Source organism: Oryzias latipes, chromosome 11 (genome assembly GCF_002234675.1).
Source record: "Oryzias latipes chromosome 11, ASM223467v1".
NCBI classification, from domain to species: domain Eukaryota; kingdom Metazoa; phylum Chordata; class Actinopteri; order Beloniformes; family Adrianichthyidae; genus Oryzias; species Oryzias latipes.
In genome coordinates, this window is record NC_019869.2 from 20,613,879 (window position 1) to 20,638,092 (window position 24,214).

General features: G+C 45.3%; 1 protein-coding gene across 1 annotated transcript in view; it reads right to left on the bottom strand.

The window, feature by feature from the left end:
- The window catches only part of LOC101169374 (exostosin-1c), a 48,473-nt gene extending 24,259 nt beyond the window's left edge, over window positions 1–24,214 (bottom strand). Inside the window, exons 1-2 of the mRNA XM_011481145.3 lie at window positions 23,464–24,214; window positions 6,812–8,013 (exon numbers count right to left, since the gene is read on the bottom strand). Coding sequence (XP_011479447.1) covers window positions 6,812–7,758 — 947 coding nt within the window. The 5' untranslated portion in view covers window positions 7,759–8,013; window positions 23,464–24,214. The remainder of the gene's footprint in view (window positions 1–6,811; window positions 8,014–23,463) is intronic.

The following is a 24,214-nucleotide window of genomic DNA, read 5'->3' on the forward strand; positions in this document are numbered from 1 at the left end:
TTATGTTAGCAATGTGTTGCATAACAGTGCAATGCCGCCACCATTCTGCGCCAGGATCAGCTAATTGACGTTGATCACATGAACGTCAGAGAGTTATGGTAGGTCAAAGGGCATGTCACTGGCAACAGGGGTTAAGGTGTAACCAAGAGACGAATAATCATCTTTGAATGAAACCAGAACCTTTGGAGAATCTTCCGAGTTTGACGTGATAGACGACTGGTATCCTGGCTGCTGAAGCCCATGTTTGTTTGGATAAATAAGAGCAGAAAAAGACAGACCCCTGTTCTACAACAAGCAAAACGCTGACTCATTGTCCAGTGGTGTCACAAAAGACACTTAGACGCCGACCTTTCGGCTTTTACCTGTGCTAGGTGTTGCAATAACATCTGGCCAATCCTCCTTGTTGTTTTCTGCTCGTAAAAACAGGATGGTGAGAACTTGTGTTGTTGTGTTACTGCTGAGTGTCAACAGCAGGTTTTCGGCTGAATAATAAAAAAAACCAAAAATCCTTAGGCAGCCAGAATAAGACGGATCAGGCTTTCCAGACACTCAGCAGTGAGTCGGAGAACGACGACGTCTTCGAGACCAGACCACAAACACTTCATGAGAAATAACAATCAGGTCACAACCGGCTCATGTTTGACCAAAAAAACAATTATTCTCAGATTTTTTCATGGCAATGGAATGTAAACTTCATTGGGTTTTGCCTGCTTTACCCATGATGCATCTGAACAAATATTTACCAATTCAAGTGGTTTATATTTTGGAGAAAAAAAACAGGGATGTGCAGGAGTTTGGAGAATGGTCTTAGATGATAAAACCCCAAATGGAAATAAACCACTAAAACTCACTGAAGGTCATTAGACAGATGTTATGGTGTTACACAACGTCACATTTGAAAAAATGTCAGGAGCTCAGTGAATTCCAGCGTGGAACTGACATGGGACGCCACCTGAGCAACACATCCAGTGGTGAAATTTCCTCGATCCTACATATTCCGGCGTCAACTGTCAGCTCGATCATAACACTCTCAATCTCCTCAACACTCCTTGTGGACTGCCTTTCCAGAAGAGTTGAAGCTGGACCCACATCATATTAAACTCTATGCTTTAGGAATGGGATGGCACTACAGTTCATATGTCAGTTGAGGCTAGTGAGCCAATACTCCTGGTTATATAGTGTATGATGATAGACGATAAGATATGATCACAACTCAGGAAAATAACTCAAATTTTCTTTGATCTAAAAAAAGAAATAAACACACAGATTTTGCTTTGATTCAAAAAGAAATTTTAAAAAAGAAAAGCAGTTCATCTTCACGGTCTCTACAGTTTTGTTCTGCTCTTTGCTGGATTGTCAGCAGGAGGCTGAGAAGGAGCCAGAACCAGAATAAAATGTGTGAAAGCAGAGGGACAGAATCAGAGCGGAGCAGACTGTTGACCAGACTCTCGTGTGAAAGATGCTTCCGAAGAGGAACCGTTTGAGATGTTCTCACACGTAGGCAAATCCATTTGCATCCCATAATCTACCACAGGTTCACCTTCACTCTAGAACAGGGGTGGGCAATTCCAGGCCTCGAGGGCCAGTGTGTCTGCATGATTTCCAGATAGTCTTGCCCTACTCATGGCTGATTACCTGGTTCAGGTGTGTCCAGCCAATCAGAACATGCCAGAGCAGGGTATGCTGGAAAACATGCAGGAATGCGGCCCTCAGTGCCCACCTCTGCTCTAGAAGGAAGCCTAAACTCTGTGTTTTGTACGGTTCCTCCGTGTTCTTTTTCCCAAACACGCTCATTGACATTCACTGTACACGTTTCTTCCTTTCTGAGACGACTCTAAAGCGGGGAAAGTAGGCCATGGGGCTGCTTCTCCTGTCTCCCCTCCTCTCTGACCGGCATGTCTCATTCTGGCCTTCCTCTGTGTCCCCAATAGCCTCCTCTTCCTCAGGATACGAATGAGTTGGATCTCCAAATCCCCCAGTCTTTTATTTAAACCCTGAAAGTAGTTCTTGCCACTTTCTGCTTCTCTTTGTTTGTCTTTCTCCTTATTCTGTGTTTCATTAGGAACATTCTGCTCCTAAAATGTTGTAATCCAACTGCTAAAAAACAGAGGAAGTTTTTTTTTCTAAGAGTTTAGATTGTTTGATTGATGAAGCACCATAAAAAAGGTCAACACAAAGGATATAACCCATTTAACCAAGCAAAAAGAAAATAAACATTGACTGTTATCGTGCAATCCATTACAAAAGTAACACACTTTGCTCTCAGATTGTTCCAGTTCAGTCAAATGAATTTAACTGTGTTTTAACCCTTCAACACCAAAATGTCACCAAGGACACCTGAACATTACACGCATTTTGACCATTTACGTGATCAACAGAATCCGCTAATTGATTGCGTAAACATATTACTGATGTAAAGTGTTGCATATCAGCACAAGGCTACTTTTCTCCAAGAGGAAGCTGATGGCGTTAAACCTGATAGTTAGCCCTCCAGTTTTCATGCAGATTTTCAGGTGATCTCCACGGATTTGATGACCGCTGCTGGTGCAACAATGTGACCCTTTCAAACTGAGCAGAACTACTGTGCGTGCGCTACTCAATGCGACAGCTGGTAGGCAGTGCATCTGGGATTTTAGCCTTTAGCTGTAACACTGAAGCCATGAAGGGGGAAGCCAAAATGTGACCTTCTCTCAAAAACACAAAGTCTGAAGGTCTAGTCTTTAAAAGGAGAGACAGTGTCAACCCATTGACTGTCGACCCCACTGGCTTATTTTCGGCTCCAGCCACATGAACGTCAATTCAGTCTGCAAAAGAACGTCAGTAAACAGAAACTGGTCCAAGTTAACGTTTTTATGGCAACCAATCTCGCCAATCAGGAGTGAGTTTATTGGAAGTCCATATCCCTAACACTGTAGGGGGGCTCGGGAGAATCTGTCAATCAAACTTTTCTGATGTTCAGCAGGAGGCCAAATACTTTTATTGAGGCATCTGATTGGTCAGTTTCTAACTTGAGTAACTTCCATGAAAAAAATATAGTATAAATAGTGGTTATTCTGACAAATAGAATGACTGAGTAACAGCTGTTTATTTCTCTCTATTTTGGCTTCTGGGAGGCCGACGGGTACTTCCTATGGGGAGGGGTCACTCAGTCCAGTTCTCATATCCTGTTAATGTGTTTACCTCCTGAACTGAGATGAAAAGTTGGTTCCAAAAGAGAAAACCCACAGCCCCTCCCACTCCACCATTCCTGCAAACAGCTCAATAACTGCACATGCAGACTAGAACCTTTTTTCATAGAACCACATAGAACGTGACGTTTCTGCAGTCTGTGCCCTGATCTGAACCCCTCTAAAAATCCCTGTCTAATAAAACAGAGGACAGTCTTCCCTTTCTACATCGCAGTTCCTCTTTTGCAGTTTCGTTCATTATTTAGGGCGAATATGCTGTTGTTGTTTATTCTTCAAACGGCGCACCCTGTTCTGTGTTCTGATTGGCTGGAGACCCTGTCAATCAATCTCCTCTATGCAGCGTCTCCTGTACAGAAACACACAGCTCTTCAGATCTACAGAAATCTTTGATCGCGATCAGATCTTTGTTTTCATCCTATAATACTGGACTTCTTTGTGAAGTTTGAGGATATAAAAAAGAATATTGTGAAAATGTTCATGTCTGTCTGAGAAAAGTGTAGAAAGTGTGTAGAGAGGAGTTCTACTGCGTTAGAACACCTGGAATCCTATTCCAGATTTCATCGATCACTGGTTATGTTAAGACCGTAACTCCCGCAATAAACGCGGGAATACTATACAGGGGAAAAGGTCATGCAGATGTATGTCCAGCTGCAGCAGGACAAAATGTCACTTTTTTTTTAATTATCACGTGCAGGACACAGCTCAGCTGCTCAGTTTTATTCGTGAGATGTGTGAGGAGCTGCAGCCCTCCAAAGTCTCAAACAGACAATGACGAGAGAAGACACTATTTATGTTTTTGAAATGTATCAGTATTATTTCTCCTGATTTTTATACTCTGAAAACCACAGAGAAGGTTATTTGGTTATTTATTTATTTCATAAATAGCATGGCTTATTTTCTTAAAAGGATCATGAATGAATGAATGAAACTTTATTCATATAGCACTTTACAAATCCCCTCAGGGTACCAAAGGGCTTCACGACAAAAGAAAGACAAAAAAGGTTTCGACACATTAGAGAAGAAAAGAAATCTGTGGGCTTCACAAGAAAAAGTTTGTGGACTCCGCTCTAGCATGTTGGAAGATTTGTTGTTTTCCATTCTTCCGGTTATTCAAACACCACATGAACGCAGCATTTCTCCAAGTTATGTATGATAAAAGAAAATGAGAGAGAAGTTGATGTTGAGCATCTGTAAAATATTGTCATTGAAGTTTTAAGAAACTAAACACAGACATTTTAAATTTATTGTGTGATTTTTAGCTAAAGCCAAATTTATTTGCTCTTGCCTTGCCTTGCCCTACCATCATTAAAAAAGGAAATTTTATAAAAAACCTCAATTATTTAGGTAAAATGCAAAGAAAAACTGACTGACTGTCTCTCCTTCAACCGACAGGTTCTTGATCATTACGGGAATTTGTGTCATAAAAAGGTGACACCCCCCCCCCCCTTCCTCTTGCCTTCTCCGCATTGGGCATTCGGGTCATTGGATGTCCAGGTCCCTCTGGGCTAATCTGCTGGCGCAGCAGATGCTAGGCCTCCTTAACCTGAAGGGACCCCGTAAGAGCCTGCACACGAGCGTGAGCCGAGACGTCCCATTAGCTGTTGAGGCCTGATGTTAGTCCGCTCAGGCTGATGGAGCTGCAAGCATTTCAAATGAAGAAACTCGGAACACGTAGAAAAATCCTCCCATCTCAACTCCACCATCCCCACCCCCTGAGAGATATTTTACAAACCACAGAGAAAAGTGCTGCCACTCTGTGTTTTCTCACATTCACACCCTCTAGAATGCGGCTCTGTCGAGTGCCACACTGAAGCCGCACCCCTCCCTGGCTCGCAATCTCCCACCCAACCCACCGGGGCGGCAGTGTGGAATAAATGAGCTCATTCATTGCTCCTTCACAACCTTTTTGGTTTAGTCGCTGGTTCTGGCGGGAAGGTTCTCATATCAGCAGACGGATGGCTCCATTCATCCACGTGAATAGTCAGGGTAACGTTTAACCATTCATGATGTTTTAAAATCTAATCTTGCAGATGTAACGACCTGTTTACCCACAATGCAACAGGGTACAGCTCCTACTCTAGGAGATAACACTTCAGGTCTGGATGGATTATTATCCGACTCAAGCATCCATAAATACCTGACCAACTGTTTCACTCATAACTACTGACAGTTGAAACACTACAAACCTATGGATGACCTTTTGTCAAAAATGATAGTTTGACAATACACAACATATAAGTTAGCATCGAACAGTCATAACTGTCGACCAATGAGCTTTTTATATCAACCAGCAGCTTGTGAAGCTTCGGACAACACACAGCAGAGTCATTTCTTTACTGTCTTTACTGTGTCGAGTCACAAACTCCACATCAACTATCAGATTGGAACTAACCTGACTCCCCATCTGTAAAATATATATATATATATATATATATATATATATATATATATATATATATATATATATATATATATATATATATATATATATATACACAGTACAGACCAAAAGTTTGGACACATTTTCTCATTCAAAGAGTTTTTTTAACACATATGGAATAATATACATAACAAAAAAGTGCGAAACAACTGAAAATATGAACCTGCAATGACATTTTTTGTTGTTTCACACTTTTTTGTTATGTATATTATTCCATATGTGTTAATTGATAGTTTTGATGACTTCAGTGTGACTACAAATTTCATAGTCATGAAAATAAAGAAAACTCTTTGAATGAGAAGATGTGTCCAAACTGTTGGTCTGTACTGTACATATATATACATATATCTACATGGTTTGTTGCTTTTCCTACATTTACTGTATGGCGCCTTTAACCCACTTTCTAAATAAATGAAACTGAATCATAGGAGGGCTTAACAGTCCAACAGACAGTTAGTTCCTTTGAACCAACATCTATCTATACATCAAACACTTGCTGTCAAAGGTAAGTTCCCCTTGCAGAACAGAACCTCATGTTTGCATGCTAACAGAATGTGGCGTCTCTCAGAGAAGCCTGACTGACGCTTCATCATTTAGCTGCTAAAGCACGTCTGATATGTGCTTTCTAATGCGTCTCATTGTTCACTTTACAATGGTTTGAAGCTTGAAAAGCCCCTGCAGGAGGGCCCACATGAGGTGAGAGCTTGTATCGTGTTGCAGTGCGCCGCTTTGTTCCAGCTGCTTTCGGACTCTGCTAAAGGTTACGTGCTGAAATTAACTGCTTGTAAGATTACATCTCTGTGGATGAAGCCGGGGGCTTGGTCCTGTGTGTCTGTTTTTTACACTCTGGGGCTTTGTCTTCACTAAAGTGGACGTGGAAACAACTGCAGGAAGGACACTAAAAATAAACGGTGAGACTAAAAACAACCGCCGGCTTTCCTCTGCACTGACCTTTTCTGCGCTTCATTACACCCTGCAAATTTATGTTTGTTCTTACAAGAGCAAGCGTGTCCGTTTGTCCTTCTCTGCCCATGCAACACACACTCAACACAAAAGAGGTCTTATATCTGACCATCATCGCTGAATGGCAGATTGATCTTTAAAAAAAAGAACCTAGGAGAAAGCGGCACTCAATTCTTTACATTTGCACCGCCTGATCTCTGACACAAGTGAGACGTCTTACCTCTCATATTCCAGGTTGTCGTGGTCACAGCGGGCATCCTTGTGCTTCTCCCAGTCCTTCCCGTGTCGACAGGTCGTCAACGATACAATGTCCTTTCCATTGTGGATGTGATGGAGGGCATTTCTGGTGTCTGAGCCTATGCCTGTAAGGTATCGCTTCCCTTTGAACATCAACAGGTACTTCCTTCGCGGTGGCGTACTGTTCCTTACCAGCCAGCCTCTTTCACCACCCTTCTGCGGATGATCCTTGGAGAAGAGTGGTATGGAGACGTCAAAACCCGGCCTAAAATGTTCTGTGTTCAAGCTGGCTTTGGCCAAAATGGCCTGACCAATGTTGAAGCCCAGGTCCTCTGTGTAATTAGGCCAGGTGCCTGAGTACAAGTTGAAGATCAGGTGGTTCCGCCCTTCGTTCCACAGCGGGTAACCACGAATGCGGTCATCCACGTTGGACACAAACTGTCCCGATAATTGGTCCCGATCTAAGGTGTCGATGCCAAGCACAAACAGGCACGCTTCTCGTGGGTCCGAGGTGTAATAGCGTGACTCAGCTATCGAGGCCAGGATCTTCCTGTAGCTCTCTGACACGCGGTCGTTCTTCTCCGAGGGATAAATGTAAACCCTGAACCCTTCCCGTCCTCTGCGCCGGCAGCGAGAGAAGTCAAAGCAGGTCTCCATTCGGCAGCGACTGTCTTTGTAGATGGCTGACCATGCCTGGCGGCGCTGGCGTGGGGACTCAGCCATTCCTGTTTCCGTCTGCAGTTCATCCAAGTGGGCATAGCGAGGGAAGAATGCCCGGTCGGTCCAGTTGGGCCAGGGTCGCACCAAATCCCCCCGCTGTCGCACCAGTAAGCGCAGCAGGCGGAGCTGAACTCCTCCGCCCCAGTAGAAGAGCAGCACCCAGCAGCACGCACACAGGCCCAGCAGAACATACTTTTTACGCGCCTGCATGGGGGCTGTTATTGGTCCACCTGGTCCTTCGACTGCAGCCTCTCCTGGTCGTTGCTTCTGCAGCTTCTAACAAGGGAGAGACATTGACCGGGAGATCGAGGCCTCCTAGAGATACTCCATCCACTTCAACTTGGAGAAAGATGTAGCTCAAGCTGTTGAGTTCTGCCCTGCTGTAAACAGGCCAATTCCTCATCTGTGACCAGCCAAGGTCGCCTCCTCATCCTGCCCAACCTGGTGACCTTCTGTAAGGATTTCCTAGAAGACAAAACAGACTTTATCAAAATATGGATATAAGATTTATGAACACTGTCTGCAGTCCAAACATCCCGTAGTCTGGTTCTGATTCCAGTTCCTAAAGGTCTTTCAACTAGACTAAAACCTCCGCAATATACTATTAAATAAGGAATCAAAACAATGTTACAGAAGCTCCACTGTTTCCTTCAAACTGTGAAACCTACCAGCTGTGATGTTAGAGCTGGAGATGCAGAAAACTAAAAGCCGTTGGAATTCTACTTGAAGTAGAGCAACTTTTAACGGTTTTTCTAACCACAAACATCTCCCCCATCGCCTCATCGGCCAATGTGTATGTGTGTACATGTATGTGGGACACGCCCCCTTTGTGACGGACGCCGTTCCTCCTGCCAACTGAATCACAAAGGCAGCTTTCAGACCTCACCTGGTCGCTCCCTCACATTCCTCCTCTGCAGAGTTTCTTAGCAGTAAGCTCACATCAGCAGCAAACAAGGGGCGCGCTCAAAACCTCCAAACCTCAGAGGAAATGGACGTTTACATATAAGTCTCTCTGCCTTCTGCTAGCTCTAGTTGGACTATAAACTTTCCGTCAGTTTAAAAAGAAAAGTCTACTAGAAACAGCAACCTTAATCATCAGTAACATTTTTATTACAGAAATGTTACGTTTGAACACCAACAACGACACATGAATCTACTGCTACATGCAGACAAAAGCAGAAATGTTGGCTAACTATGTAGGACAACGGTTTCCCATTCCTACAAACCAAATAATCTCAGTTTTTGCAAACTAACAGTTTATCCATGATAAACTAAAACTTTATCATGGATAAATGATATGAAATATGAGGATGAAGAATGAGAAAAGCTGTTTTTTCCTGCATTTTTGACCTTTTCTTTTTGTGTGTAAGCTAATGATCTCGCAATCCATTTAGGATGGCTAGCAGTCAGTAAGCTAGCACATATGCCTTTTAAGTTCTTTGTATTCTTGATGATGACGTGATGAAGATGCCAACATTACGCTACTGAATAATGCATTGCAGCTCAAGACCCACCCAGCTAGTCAAATTTGAATGTTATGCTAGATTTCATTCATTAGCTGAAAAGCTAACCTTCTTTCATGAAAAGGGCATTTTTTCCAGTTCAAATGAATTAGATTTTTTGTTTTGTATTTTATGCAGATAATCTGCAGCTTTAGTTGTGCCAATAAGAATCGTTGGCATTCAATCAGTGTGTGATTGTCTGCAGTTAGAGGGCGCTAAAGGGTAGCAGTTTAGCTCAGGTGGTAGAGCAGGTTGTCCAAGGGTTGGCGCCTGGTACCTGAGCGGATCAATCCCCGCTCTCCCCAGCCAGCTGTAGCCCCCCGAGCGCGGTCAGCCCGCAGCCCACCGCCACCCCAGGGGATGGGCCAAAATGCGGAAAGGAATTTATTTATTTATTGGGATAAATAAAGTATCAATTATCATTATTATTATTATTATTAAAACGCATCAGCGCTTCTGCAGCAGCAACATTTTTTAAACACATCAGTACAACTGTGGTTCTAGGCAACCTGCAGTGCCTCCTAAAGAAGACTAAGAATAAGATGTTCAACTTTAAGAATGATTTAAAAATCCAAAAAACTATCGGCCACAGCTTTTTCTGGAACTTTATGTTCGTCTTTTGATTGTCGTTGCTTTTAGCGTATTGGGTTTTATGACTTTTGTCTATTGTTTGAACCCATGTTTATGTCTTTTATGTCAACCACCTGGTGTTTCTTTGCGTGTTGATAAAAGGTGGTCTACGAATGAGGTGATTGATTATTTTGTTGGTTGATTCACTTGTTGATTGATTAATTTGTGGGTTTATTGCTTAACTTGTTTGGTTGATTTGAAGATTTCTTTCTTGCTTAATTTCTTGGTTGATTGTTTTTTGTTTGTTGGTAGATTAATTGATTTATTGGTTTGCCGAATGCTTGTTTGCGTAGTTCATTAATTGATCGCTTTGTTGGTTGATTGTTAACGTGTTGGTTGATTGCTTAATTGATTGATTTGTGGGTTCATTTATTAATTTGTTGGTTTATTGGTTGGTTTGTAAATTTTTTGCTTGCTTATCGATTAATTTGTTGGATGATTGGTTGGTTTTTGGATTTCTTGCTTACAAAATTTGTTGGTTGATGGATTTATTTATGATTGATTTGTTGGTTGATTGCTTATTTGATTGATTGATTGGTGGAACAAAATGAAGCACTGGGTGATATTTTTTGACCGTTTTCAGTTCCACTTTCTTACAAATAGAAAATCTTGAAGGTATCGTAAGTTGTAATTGTCAGTAAAACAAAGTGGTGAAAAAAGGCTGAAAAACAGAAAAAAAATGTGAATCAAAAGATAAATAGACAATAAGTTGCTGTACGTGAGTAAAATGTGCCCCCCCCCCCCCCCCCCCCGTAGGATGAGTGGTCCTATAGTGATTGCATGAAAAGATGACAAAATAGCATAAAAGTTTACACATCCTGTAGCATCAAACCTATGCCTCTTCTAACAGGTGACCTGGTTTTACATGGTAACATAGTGGGATGTCATCAACTGTTGATCAAATTTCTGGTTTAAATTGGGTCTGTGGTCCACACTCGGGTCTCCATGCAGAAAGCCACACAACCTCCGGAGATGTGCGCTACATTTTGTGCGTTTGCTGATTTGGGTGGATAAGATAGGCGGGATTGATGTTTACGCTGCTCATCAATAATTAGGACTCCTTCAGTGAAGGATGGATTTCTTCGTTGCTCCTCAGCTTCATGTCTGCTACCCAGCCGCCTCCTTCATTAGGTTTCAACTCCATGCTGCCTATCTGTGGGGTTAAATGGTGGCAGGCCCAACAGCCACAGACTTTGTTATTTTTTTTTTTTTTTTTTTTTTTTTTTTTTTTTTTTTTCAACTTGTCCTGTCCAACAGCTAGGCAAACAGATGAGAGCTGAGGGCCTCTTGTGTTGGACATATTTTATTCTAACAAGAGGGGTTATTCATCTTCAGACAAACCAAAGGTATGTCTGAATAAACCCCTTTTGTAATTGAGGCCAAACTTTATTAATTTCAATCATGTTTGAAAATCTTTGGTGTTGGACCGGACGGAAAAGGAAAGAGGGGAACAAGAGAGAGGGACGTTAGAGAGAGGGGGGGGTAGGAGGGTGATAATAGGAGGGGAAGGGGGGTAAGACCATGAAGCAGCATAGAGCAGGCAGGTTTACTGGTTGTTTATCGTTACGGTACGGTTCAAATGTAGTACAAAAAGGGCGGGGCCTGTTCACACACACTCAAATATTATCAACACACCTGCTAGCCGCAGAAATGTCCACATGTCAACATGCACACAAAACAGATAGTGTTCACGAACGCATACTTATGCCTTTAAACCAACTAGTGTGAAATCTTTCATTCATTCAATCATGCAAACTATTAGTGCAAAGGTGAGCTAACACCTGTGCTCAGGTGAGTGTTTATGTTCTTCTAAAATGGATGGTGGAATGTGAAAAGAAGGAGGAGGAGCGCCCAGCCACCCCCACACCCATACCCCCGCCGCAGCAGCAGCGGCAGCCGGAATTCCCCCAGCGCCACACGGGAACAGGCAGGGAACAACCGCCCCCGGGCGACCAAGACCGCCACCCAGGCCAGGGCCAGCAGGACCGCCGCGAGGCCCCCAGAGCCAGAGAGCAGGGAGGCGCAGAGGGAAAGAGAGCGCCGCCCCAGCCCAGCCAGGAAAGCAGCCCCCCGCCGCGCCGGAAGAGCCCAACGCAGGGCCCCACCGGAGAGGGACGCCCACAGCCCCAGACGAGCACCCCACCACCACCCAGGAGTTCCGGGCATCCCCCCGCCCCGACCCCAGGTACGAGCCAGGACCCCCCAAGGGAGACCCGCTCCGCACTCCAGGCAGCCACCCACCCGGCCCACGGTTGGTCCAGGTAGGAGCAAGGCAGGGGCCCGCCGCCCCCGCCCAGGAGGGGGGAACCCCGGGGAAAAAAGGGCGGCCCATAAGGGATGTTATAAATATGGCCCGACCAGGCTCGGCCATTTTGGAAGTTTGGCGGGGCCCAGCGCCCAGGGGCAAGGACCAGGACCCACCCCCCAGGGACACGAACACCCCCGGCTCAGGTGTAATATGAACCCCCCCACCGTGCGGAGAGAGCACCGCCGGGCCCAGGGAGCCGGCACCCAAGGGACACGGCCGCCATCGCCAAGGGGCCCACACCCCCCACCAGGGACGGGGTAGGGGACAGATGGACCCAGGTCCCACCTTCCTTGTAAAATGTGTGTGCGTGTATGGGTGTTTGAGAGGGTGTTTGTGTGCATGTGTGTGTGTTTATGTTTGAATGTATATATTGAAGGGGGAGGGGTGTGTGTACTAAGGGGGGTGCAGTTAAAATTGGCGAGTAGGGCACTAAGGGGACATCTCCTGATTACTCACAGTGATGTCCCCTCACCCTCCACACCAAGGGGCCCTAAATGTCTAAGGTGCGGTTAAAATTGGCGGGTAGGGTGCCAGGAGGACATCTGCTGCTTGCTGGCAGTGATGTCCAAGCACCCCCCCTACCAAGGACCCTACGTGTCTAAGGTGCAAATAAAACCGAAAGAGGGGGGGCCCACTCCATACGGCAACCATAGGAGGGGGGCCACTCCCAAGTAGCCCCCCCCAAGGCGCATCGCAGGCTAAACCCCCCACCCCCTCACCCTAATATGAGGTTATATAAGGAAGGGGGTAAGTTGGGGACAGCTGGTAGACTGTCCCCCGGTGGTCAAACAGCCGTCCCCCAGCCCACCCCCAGCAAAGGGGCCAGGGCCACCCAGCCCAGGGGCCCACCCCCGGAGGCGCCGACACCCCAGGCCCGGCACCACCCACCCCACACAGAGAGAGAGGAGCCAGAAAGCGTCGCCCCCCCCGGAGCAAGCCCAGGCCCCCACCCCCAGACGCCGGCCCTAGAAGAGCTCTGGTCAGGCCTCGACGGGACCGAGGAGGCCAACCGGCCGAGGCAACCACTGATTGCCTCAGCGGAGACCCCGACCCGCTAGCCCCCCCGACCCGTACTAATAATGGGCCCCCCCTCCCCCAGAACGCCCCCCCACAGGACAGGGCCGACAAGCCCCCCACCCCACCCCACCCCAGACCCCGCAGCCGAAGCGGGTGACACCCAGAGCGACCGGGGGCCCCGAGAGGGTTGTCCCGTCCCGTCCCAGAGCCAGGGAAGGGCCGATCCCAGCCCCAGGTGCAGATGGGCAGCCCATCCGGCGCCGCTGGGCCCCCCCCACCCGAGCAGGGCCCCCCGCCAACCCCCCCCAGCACAGGCAAAGGGACCACCCCCCCAAGCCAAGCCAGACCACCACCCCACCCCCCCACCACGCACCCCCACGCCCAAGCCCAGAGGACCACGCAGCGCCCCAGCCCGCCCCACCCAGGCACCGGACCCGACCCCCCGACCAACGGACCCCCCACCGCCCCCGCCAGGCACCGGAAGCCCCGACCCCCACCCCAAACCACGGCAGAAGGGCAAGGAGCAGCGACGACCAGGCCCTCCACCCCCTAAGTCATGGAGTCAACCACAGGAGACCAGAGAGACTGAATTCTTTCAAAGTTACTTGAGCTTTGGGCTGACATTTTTTCCAAGCTGATATGATCAAACAGCAGATTTCTGTGTTGACTTATGTTTATATTTTTCTTGTTTTTCCAATTTATTAAAATAGTTTTTTTGGCAATACAAAGAGTTATGAAAATGATAGATGCTAATCCTTCTTCTATATCGATGGCACTCATGTCACCAAGCACACAAAGTGACGGTGAGGCAGTGATTGAAACCTTAAGCCAGACTGATAAATCGGCACATACCTGCTGCCAGAGAGCCCTGACAGGAGTGCAGAACCACAGTGCGTGCATGTAGCTGTCGGGTAGATTATTATCACAGTGCTCGCAAATGTCTGAGTTACTGAGACCCATCTTGAACATCCTCTGTCCAGTGTAGTAAATTCTGTGAAGAGTTTTGAGATGGATTAGCTGCAGATTTGGACTTTTTGTCAGTTTAAAGGTGTTTAGACAAAGTTCTGACCAGAAGCTTTCATCTGTGCTGATGCTCAAATCTGCATCCCATTTTTTTGTTGGAAGGGCAATATTGTTATCTAAATTACATAAAAGTTTGTATATTTTGGAGAGAGTTCTATTCATTGAAAAATTAATCAGAGTGGTAACTACATCTGGTAGCTTTAAATCGTCGTCTTTAATTTTATACTTTTTAGTAATACTTGATTTAAGTTGCTGATATTCCAAGAAGTTATTTATTCCATGTTTGTCTTGAAGTTCCTGGGGGGTTATGAATCTTCTATCAATAATTACGTGCTCTAGTTGTTTTATGCCCCCTGCTTGCCAAGCTGGGAAGTGAATCATTTTTTTGTTAATAAGGATGTCCGGGTTGTTCCAGATGGGTGTCATTTTGCACGGTTGAATTGATGATTTTGATATTTTGAGAAATTCCCACCAGGCTGTTAAGGTGGCATTTATATTAATGCTTTTGAAACAATCCTGTTTTTTAACTGTTTGGCTAATAAATGGTAGCTGTGACAGGTTGATCTTTCCACATAACACCTGTTCCAAGTCTAACCATGAGTTGGTTTCTGGATTATTTTTTAACCATTTTAAGATATATTGTAATCTATTTGCAAGAAAGTATTTGTGGAAATTAGGTAGTTCTAATCCTCCACAGCTTTTTGCAGATTTTAAAGTTTTTAGACTAATTCTTGCAGGTTTGTTGTTCCATAGAAAGCTTGATATGGATGAGTCTAATGTTTTGAACCATTTTAATGGCGGTTGTGTGGGAATCATTGAGAAGAGATAATTAACCTTGGGTAAGATTTTCATTTTAACCGTGGCTACCTTGCCCATAAGGGACAGAGGCAGGTTGGTCCAGCGTGTTAGATCGTCCTGTATGCTTTTCAGTAATGGGGTGTGGTTTAGCTGCACCAGTTCTGATAGTTTGGGGGAAAAGTAGATACCCAGATATTTGATATTTCCTGTTTTAACTGGAATTGTGAGTCTTTGTTCCATATTCCTGTTGAGTGGTAATAAAACAGACTTATTCCAATTAATGGAATAGTCTGATATGGAGGAGAATTCATTTATGATCATTGCTGTTTCATTTACAGAATGTAAATTCCTTAAAAACAGTAATATGTCATCCGCATAAAGACTAATTTTATGATGGCTGTGTTTGGTTTTTATTCCTATAATGCTCTCATTCTGTCTTATTGCTGCAGCTAAAGGCTCAATGAATATAGCAAAAAGAGAAGGAGAGAGTGGGCAGCCCTGTCTGGTTCCTCTTCCAAGAAAAAACCTGTTTGAAGTCTGTTTATTAGTTCTAACTGATGCATTGGGGTTGTGATATAATATTTTGATCCAATTGATGAATGCTTCTCCAAAACCAAACTTATGGAGGGCAGCAATAAGGAACTTCCAATTAACTCTGTCAAAGGCTTTTTCAGCATCCAGCGATAGTACCGTCATTTCCTGGTTTTTAATGGTGGCAAAGTCTATTATATTAACTAGTCTACGGACATTATCATCCGAGTGTCTGCCTTTGATGAATCCAGTCTGGTCGAAGTGAATTATGTGAGGAGTGATTTTTTCTATTCTCTGTGCTAGTGCTTTGCAGATAATTTTTACATCTGCATTGATTAAAGAAATGGGGCGATAGCTTGAAGGACTAGTGGGATCTTTGTCTGGTTTTAGAAGAAGAATTATGTTGGCTGAGTTCATGTTAGGTGGCATTGATTGGCTCTCATTAATAGATGTGACAGTTTTATAAAATGTTGGTGCCAGTTGTTCCCAGAATTCTTTATAAAACTCAGCAGGAAAGCCATCAGGCCCTGGTGCTTTACCATTGGGCATAAGTAACAGAGCTTCATGAAGTTCAGACGGCAAGAGCGGAGAATCTAAGTTTGTGATTTGATCCTCATTTAGCCTGGGTAGGTTTACATTATTAAGAAATGAGTCAATACTTTGCTCTGACGGATTGATCTGCGGTGTGTACAGGTTTTTATAAAAGTTTTCAAATTCGTTATTAATTTTGACCGGGTCATGGGTGACATTTCCTGTTTGGTCCATAATAGAGGTGATTGATGATTTTTCTCTGTTAATTTTAAGCTGATTAGCCAGAAATTTGCCAGATTTATTAGAGTTTTCAAATCTTTCAAGTCGTAGCCTTTGTATTTGAAATTGTGTTTGTTTATTAATGATGTCATTTAACTGCAGCTTTAAATTTTTCAGATCTCCCAGAATGCGTTCCTGTGCAGAAGCAGCATAAGCAGTCTCCAGGGTTTTGATTTTATTTTCTAATTCTAATAAATCTGCTTTCTCTTTGCGTTTTTTGTGCGTTGAATAAGAAATGATTTTCCCTCTCATGACTGCCTTTGCTGCTTCCCAAAGAACGCACGGTGGGATGTCTGGAGTATTGTTGAAGTCTAAGAAGGTTGCCCACTCTTTTTTAAAGAATTCAAGAAATTCCTGGTCCTTTAACAGAGACGTATTAAACCTCCAGGTTGTACCAGAGGGTGTGGATTTTTCCCTAGAAATGTTTACAGAGACTGGTGCATGATCACTGATAATAATTGGATGTATATTGGAGCTTTGAATATTTTTTAAAAGAGAGTTACTGATTAATAAATAGTCTAAACGGGAGTGTGAATAGTGAACTGGAGAAAAAAAGGTGAACCCTTTAGTGCTTGGGTGACATGAGCGCCACGCGTCGCAGAGACCCAGATCATTCATGTACTGCTTTAGAATACTTGCAGACCGCCATGTACGCTGGTTTGCTGCTGTGCTGAGTCTGTCAAGTTCAGGGTCCAAAACAAGGTTGAAGTCTCCTCCTATAATGATTGTGGAGTCAGAGTGAACTGAGAGTGAGGTGAAGAATCTGTGAAAGAAGGAAGAGTCATCAACATTAGGACCATAAATACTCACTATACAATAGTCCTTATTCTGAATGGATATATTAATGATTACAAATCTGCCTTCTGGGTCAGTAACTGTATCCTTATGAGTAAAATTAAGATTTTTATTAATTAAAACAGCAACTCCTCTTTGTTTGGAGTTGTAACTGGCAGAGTATATAACTGGAAATTGTAAGCAGCACATAAGGTGATTCAAAGAATTTGATAAATGGGTCTCCTGCAGTAGAGCTATATCTGCTTTTAGACCATCCAGGTGATTTAACACTTTCAGCCTCTTTGGCTCAGAGCCAAGTCCACGCACATTCCAGCTAACGATGTTAAGACTGTTCATAACTGCTCTGACTGAAAAGGTGTAAAGCTAAGTAGTGCTTGTGTGCCAGTCCGTGTGCGCGTGCCCGCATTTGAGAAGCGCTGTGCGCGTGAACGTTTTCTGGTTATGTGAGCTGCGTGTCGCGTGCGTCCTATGAGAGCCTGTGTGAGGTGATTGCAGTATGTCAGCGTGTGTGTGCGGGATCGCATGTGCACGCCCCTGTGTGCGCTTGTGTGAGCGCGCGCCCGTTCCGTGCATAAATAAATACTTACCGAGGATGAGTTGCTTCCAGGTGATTTACATATAATGAGGGGGGAGAGGGGGGGGGGAGAGTAAAGGAAAGAAAAAAAGAGATAGAAGGGAAAACGAAAACAACAACAAAACAACAATAGAAACATCAGTGGGACTGAAGTGACGAAGAAAAAAAAAAAAGACTGTTTTCCTGCGATCGAGGTGTGGATTATTGATGATCCGGTTTTCCATTCATTGAAGTAAGTTTAGCGGGTTTCTTCTGGGCAGCGCAGATGTTCTCAGCGCGGATCTGAAAGCCTTCAGCACAGCCAGGGGGTGATCTCCGGGTCCCGGAACAGCCGTCCGTCCACGTACAGTTTGTCAACGGCCACAATCGCTCTCGAACCAGCAGCAAGATGCTTCCTCCTCAGCGGGAACAGGATCTTCCTTCTACGGAGGATTTCTGCCGGGAACTGGTCATTAACACTGTAATGCGTGCCTCTCAGTTCCCGTCCGCGGCCCTTCACCAACTCCTTCTGTTTGAAATGTTCGAATTTAGCCACAATAGGACGCGGGCGCTGGTGGTCGGACCTTCTTCCTCCGAGGCGGTGAACCCTGTGGAAGGAGATCTTCTGCACCTCCTCCTGGGGGAGCTTCAGGTGGACCTGTAAAAAGGATCTCACGGTGGCTTCGGGGTCTTCTCCTACCTCCTCTGGAACCCCCGCGACCACTAGATTGTCCCTCATGCTCCTCGACTGAAGATCCAGGAGGGTTTCCTTGATGGATCGGTTCTCCTCGGAGAGACGGGCGGTGTCACTGCTCAGGGTCTTCACGGTCTCTCTGAGGGCCCGGTTCTCCGCTGCGAGCTCCCGCACCTGCTGCTGGCTGAATTCCAGAGACTCCCGCAGACCTTGAAATTCTCTATGGAGGATCTCCAGCAGATTGAGGCGGCCATCAAAGCTGGAGAGCTTTTTGTCAATCGAATCCAGGATATCGCTCATTCCGCTGCCTGGAGAGGACACAGCCCCGGGAGAGTCCTCAGGCCGTTCACGCTTGGCGGAGGGGGTGGTGGTGGCGGTTCTGGGCTTCACCATGTTGCAGGTATTAAAACACTCGTCAATGAAATTCTCCAGGTCCTCCAGGCTGACAGAAGCTTAATACTCTTAACAGGTTATGTTAGTTAGCAGGAAATGTTTTAATATGGCGGAAAAATGAAACAAGATCGAAAATGTTTGTTCAAATGCTTACGCGCCGCCAAGTCGACTCACCACACTCGTCTCGCTGGGTCTCGCGATACTACAGCATCACGCAAAGCCAATCTTAATTTTCAACGTGATGCACCTTTCAACGTGATGCACCACAGACTTTGTTATTAATAGAATGATGGTAGGGATCCTCAGATGAGTGTCGGTTACACTCAGATCACCAGAAAGAGGCAAAGCGCCCCGCTCTTAAGAGAAAAGCCCTGAGGTATGACTTCTGTATAATTCATCGCCCACGTTTTAAAATGTCACCTAGATTTACCTGAGCTGCTGCTGCCGCTGGCTCGGCTGCTTTGGCGCCTCTGCCTGGCACCCATAACCCTGATGAGTTTCCGCGGCAGTTGAGTCTGTGCTGTGGATGTTCCGTTGCGCAATCCCTTCCCATGAGTGCTTGCAGCAACTTTCATTGTTGCTAGAGGGTGAGCCGCCGCTGGTTTTAGACGGACGTGCCCTCACATGCAGCAGGAATGCAAGTCTTTCATTTAATCTAGTAGACTTGTCACCTTATTTACAGACTCACTCTTTATTTGGAACTCACAGGATGTCTTCATCTTGGAAATCAGTAACTAAAAACTTATATTTCCATCGTCCTCAAGGAGCAAACTCCTTTTAAAGACCCACTCCTATTAATATGGGGTTACGGGTCTTTTTAAAATGCCCCCTGTGGCAATTTTCTGATGGTGGAGGACATATATAAAAAAAATTCAGCTTAAAATTGCATTTCTGAGTATTTGTTTATTCAAATTGCGGTGAATCAGGAGCAGATAAGAAGATGCTGTTTGAAAAAGATGGTATTTATCAAGTAGAGAATGTGCTGGGCAGGCAACAAGCTTCTGGCTCCACTCTATTCTGATGCATTCACTTGCTGACAAATAGATCCATGTACGTCTTCCTTTTTCCTTGTTTCTGGCTCAGAACTTTGTAATGGGCTGTAAGCTAGCAGGAGAGCACATAAACACAGAGCTCTCAGTTATGGGTGACAGCAATGGGGGCGGGGTTCATTTCCGTTCTGCAGAAACGATGTTGTAGAAAACGATAACGATTTTTTCATTTTAGCTCAAAATGGCATCATTCAAATTAATTGATCACTGAGAAGACTTTAAAAAAAGAAGAAAAGCTTTATTACCGACACAAGTCCTATCTTCCAAACACAAAATAATTAAAAGACTTGAGGATAAAAAAAAAATTCATAAAATTATAAAAACAATAAAATAACCAAGTATCATAAACTTAAAAAAGACTAAACAGCTAGTAATAGATGAAAAGATGATCCGGTTGGGTTTAAAAAGAAGAAAATAGTTTTGTTAGGCAGTTTCTTAACCTCCCTATCTACCAGGTGGACAACTTGTGTGTTCCTCCTCTGTCTCCTCTCATTGGGATCAAATTTCTCAGCAGGTCTTCCCTGAAACATCCCAAGCTTCCATTGAAGAACACTTCTGTCTGAGATTTCATTGCAATTTCTATTTTATCTTCTTGTCTTGACCTTGGATCTCAGGTTCAACTTCTGTGTCCAATTGAGGCTCACCTGAAAACTCTTTACAAGCTTTCATGAGAACTGACTGTTTTTAGACTTTCTATTATCGCTGCTTTTTGAGATTCCATTAGAGCCTTTTTGGACCCTCCAGACTTCCATAGAATCGTTCAATAAAGGACATTTTTTACATTGGCTCCCGTTGGTGTCTCCATTTTCCACCAGACCTCCAGTGAAGAACCCCAACACTGGAGGCCCCTCAGAGGCCTCAGTCTCATGTTTTTTTTTTAATTTCTGCTTTATTTGGAGCTTATAGGTTAGAACTGCAAATGTGTGAGTTTGTCGACCTTTTCCCATGTAGACATTATTTGTCAAGGATGTAAACAAGCAAAGATTTTGAAAGTATTGGTTGATTTTCTTTCTTGGCCTTCAAATCTTTTGAAGGGTTTTGGATTCAGAAGGTTGAAGAGATAGAGGGGTTGACGGTAGAGGTCTGATCCCCTCAGAGCTCCACACGGTGCCTCTAACAGTCCACTGGTTATTCGCAGAGCGAACCTCCTCCAGGGGAGAGTGGTCACTTCTTTCCAGCTGTGTGAGTTTGCGTTTGTACTCGTCAGACGGAGCTCGCCTCCCCCCAAACGGTCAGGAAGGTTGTTTTTTTGGGACTGTTATTACAGCAAACTGTGAGATGACGCTGCAGTCGCCCGCTGAACCATAAAACTCACCTCAGGGATTTGGCTTCCTGTCACCGTGACTCATAAAAACATGGTCTGAGAGCCAGTCCCCGAGGGCTGGAATCGCTGCTCTCCAAGGACTGGACACCTCCACCAAAGAGTGTGACGGTGCCGTCCCAGGACAGATTAAAAAAACAATTGGTGTCCATCACGAGCAGTTCCCACACAAACCTTCTTGAGAAGCAGGTACGTTTGTTTCTAATCTGGCACACCTCTGACTGAATGTCAGTGAGAACAGTTGGGGTGGGCCCTGTCGTCTGTGGCGTTACAGAAACAGTCAGAAAACGTTCGTCTCATCCCACAACAACAACCAGAACCAGGTCTGCATATAAAGGCAGTGCAGACTCTAAAAAACTGGATTTAATGTCCAGAATTTGACACTTTTGCTTATCCCTTATTTTGCGTTCGGGTCAAGATTGACCTGTTTTAGTGTTCAGGTATATATATATTTTTTGTGCTGGTACAAGGCTTCATCTAATCCTCACACACAATTAATTTAAATGCAACAAAATACATTTTTACCATCGGATTAAATTCTAGAGGTCTCCTTGTGGTGTTGTGGGTCAAATATGACCCACAACACAATACTAGCTGTTGTTGTCCTTAAAGTACACAAAATTCTCTTTTTAAGTCCATTATAAGCTATTTCTGAGACAGGGAGGAAGCCACACCCACTTTATTCATTCTCCATGGCAGCTGTTTATACTGGAACAGGGCTTCATGTAATTCTAAGACACAATTATTTGAAAGAAAAATAAAAAAAAATTCACCCTTTCAGTAATTGTTAAAAGTTTAAAAAAAGGGACATTTGTGATGTCATGGGTCAATTATGACCCGGCTGTTGTATTCATGTTTTGAAGTGCACACAGTTCTTTTTGAAGCTCAGTAGGCTTTTCCTGAAACCGCTTTAGGGAGGAAACCACACCCACTGTGTTAGTTCTCCATCATAACACGACCTTCCTGGTCTGAGGGTCCCTCAAAGTCTCGACCTTCAGGTGTTTGTTTGCACGTCTGCGTTGACATAAACGCCCAATCAAATGCGATTTCCTGTGTAAAGGGGATTTGACGGGAAACTTTCAACGGGACTGAAACACGGAGAACCTACTAGAACGAATGGGAACGCTGATGTTTGATCTCACCGAAACAAGTCAAACTATTTGATCCAAAGAAAAGAAAATTGACTTTAATCATCTGGCATTTCTGTGCGGAGCATTTACCAGCACACATTTCTGCAGAAGGTTGAAGCTTCCCGGACTCTCCGAATATTTTGATTCCTACATTCATCTCCGAGGCCTTCAGTGAAGCGGCTCACGGACGCTTTCATCTCCTCCTCCCGCTGAGCTTCTGCCAGTGAACGTTTGCACCAACAGGGAAAGGGATGGTGACGGCGGTTTGTCCCTGAGCGCGTGTGTGTGTGCTCGCTCGTCTATCTTTGAAAGCATCTGTGTTTTCTCTGGCCACAGCTGCCGGCATCGGCGGCGGGGAAAATGAGGAGTTTGTGGGTCAGCAGGAATCTTGCGGTGCGGTGAGCTGCAGCTAAAATTAAAGCTGTGATTATAGCCTGCAGACGTGCAGTCAGTGTTTCCCACTCCTGGAGAGCGGCCTGATAAAAGCTGGTCTACCACGCACCTGAAGACCTGTCTGCTTACCCGGCGGTCCGGTTCTCCTCAGCTTGACCAGCAGCATCTCCAGGAGGTCAGTTGTGTGAGGCTACGTTCAAACAGACCTCAGCAACGAGCGTTCCAATGAAAAGTCTATGTACATACATGTTCCCCGTTCAAAACTATTGCGCTCAAACGTCGCTACGCAAGTTTCTACGATAGTTTTCAGGATCCACTTACAAAACACACAGCCACTGAACGCGTGCTGAAAGTTAAACAAGTTGAACTGGTAGTGACTCTGATTTGGTAGTGGCGTATGGATGCCGTCCTTTTTCATTAAGGGATGTGCCAAATGGAGGGGAAATTCATAATTGCGATTTGTGCCCAGCCGGAATTATGACACCAAGTTTTTCATGAATTGGAAATGTGTAAAAGAAAAAGCCTGAAGCACGATTTGCACCGCTTCCCCAGTAAACGGTAGAAAAAGAAAAGAAGAAGAAGCCCCTCCCTGCTTGTCCACTGTGAACACCTATGTGCGTTGAAGAACCCACTTCACATGCCTGTGTGTCAGTAACTTTACACTAAGCAGCTCAATGATAATAAACAAATTAGTTTGTTTTTTGGAAATAGATTTTACAACAATTAAAAAACTAATATAGCAAAAATAATAATTAGTAAATAAACCTTCTTGTTCTTTATGTCAGAAACATCCACAAAACACAAACTTTAAAAACTGAAAGTGATTTTTTTATTTGAGTTCTCGTGTTTGTTGATGATGTTTCATGTTCAGATTGACAGCCTTTCAAAATAAAACCCTATTTTCTTTCTGGCAGCTACTGCTATTCTGAATTTGACCGGCGCGTGAATCTGAGCGCGTGCCCTCTTACCTGTGGGAGGCGGCAGCAGCTCCTACAGGTCTGACCTCCAGCGGCGCCGCCCGCGGCTGGGATTTCGAGCCGGACTCGGTCCGGGCGGGGGTCCCCGACTCCTCCTCGCGGCGGTGACGCCTCTCCGCTCCGGACTGACAAACAGAAGGAGCGCGTGCATCCGCACTGTCTCCAAAGAAAATACTACCACCACCACCCCCCTGCACCTGACCACAGGTGATGTCCTGTCAAATCGCGGCCGCGCGGGTCCACCAGGCGGCGCGTGCCGGCCTCGAATATGCTGGGGTTCAGCTCACGTCTCCGCGCGGTTCCGCTTCCGCACCATCACGATTTCAAGGTGCGCTGCGGGGCGCGTGCACGCAGCCTGAGAGCACAGATCAGACAAAGGAGCCGCGAGCGAGCGCGAGCCTCCAGGAAGCGCCGAAACACGCGGAACACGCCGGGACCAGAACCTCGGATGTGGGAGTGCAGCTCTGGATGTGGAAGCAGGGAGGACCGAACCTCTTCCATAACAACGCCCCTCCTCCTCCTCCTCCTCCGCGCCGCTCTGCCGCTCCTCCTCTCTTTCTTCACGCCACGCGCGAAATCCGCGGAGCGTCACAGCCGGATCAGCTCCCCCCCGCTGCGATGCCCCTGATGAATGTGCGAGATAAACGTCCCATTCTCCACATCCACAGCAGCCCGGGCTCAGCACGCCCCCGCGCGGAAGCTGATTGGCCAAGAAGCTGCGTCAAGGAAGAAAAAAACTAAA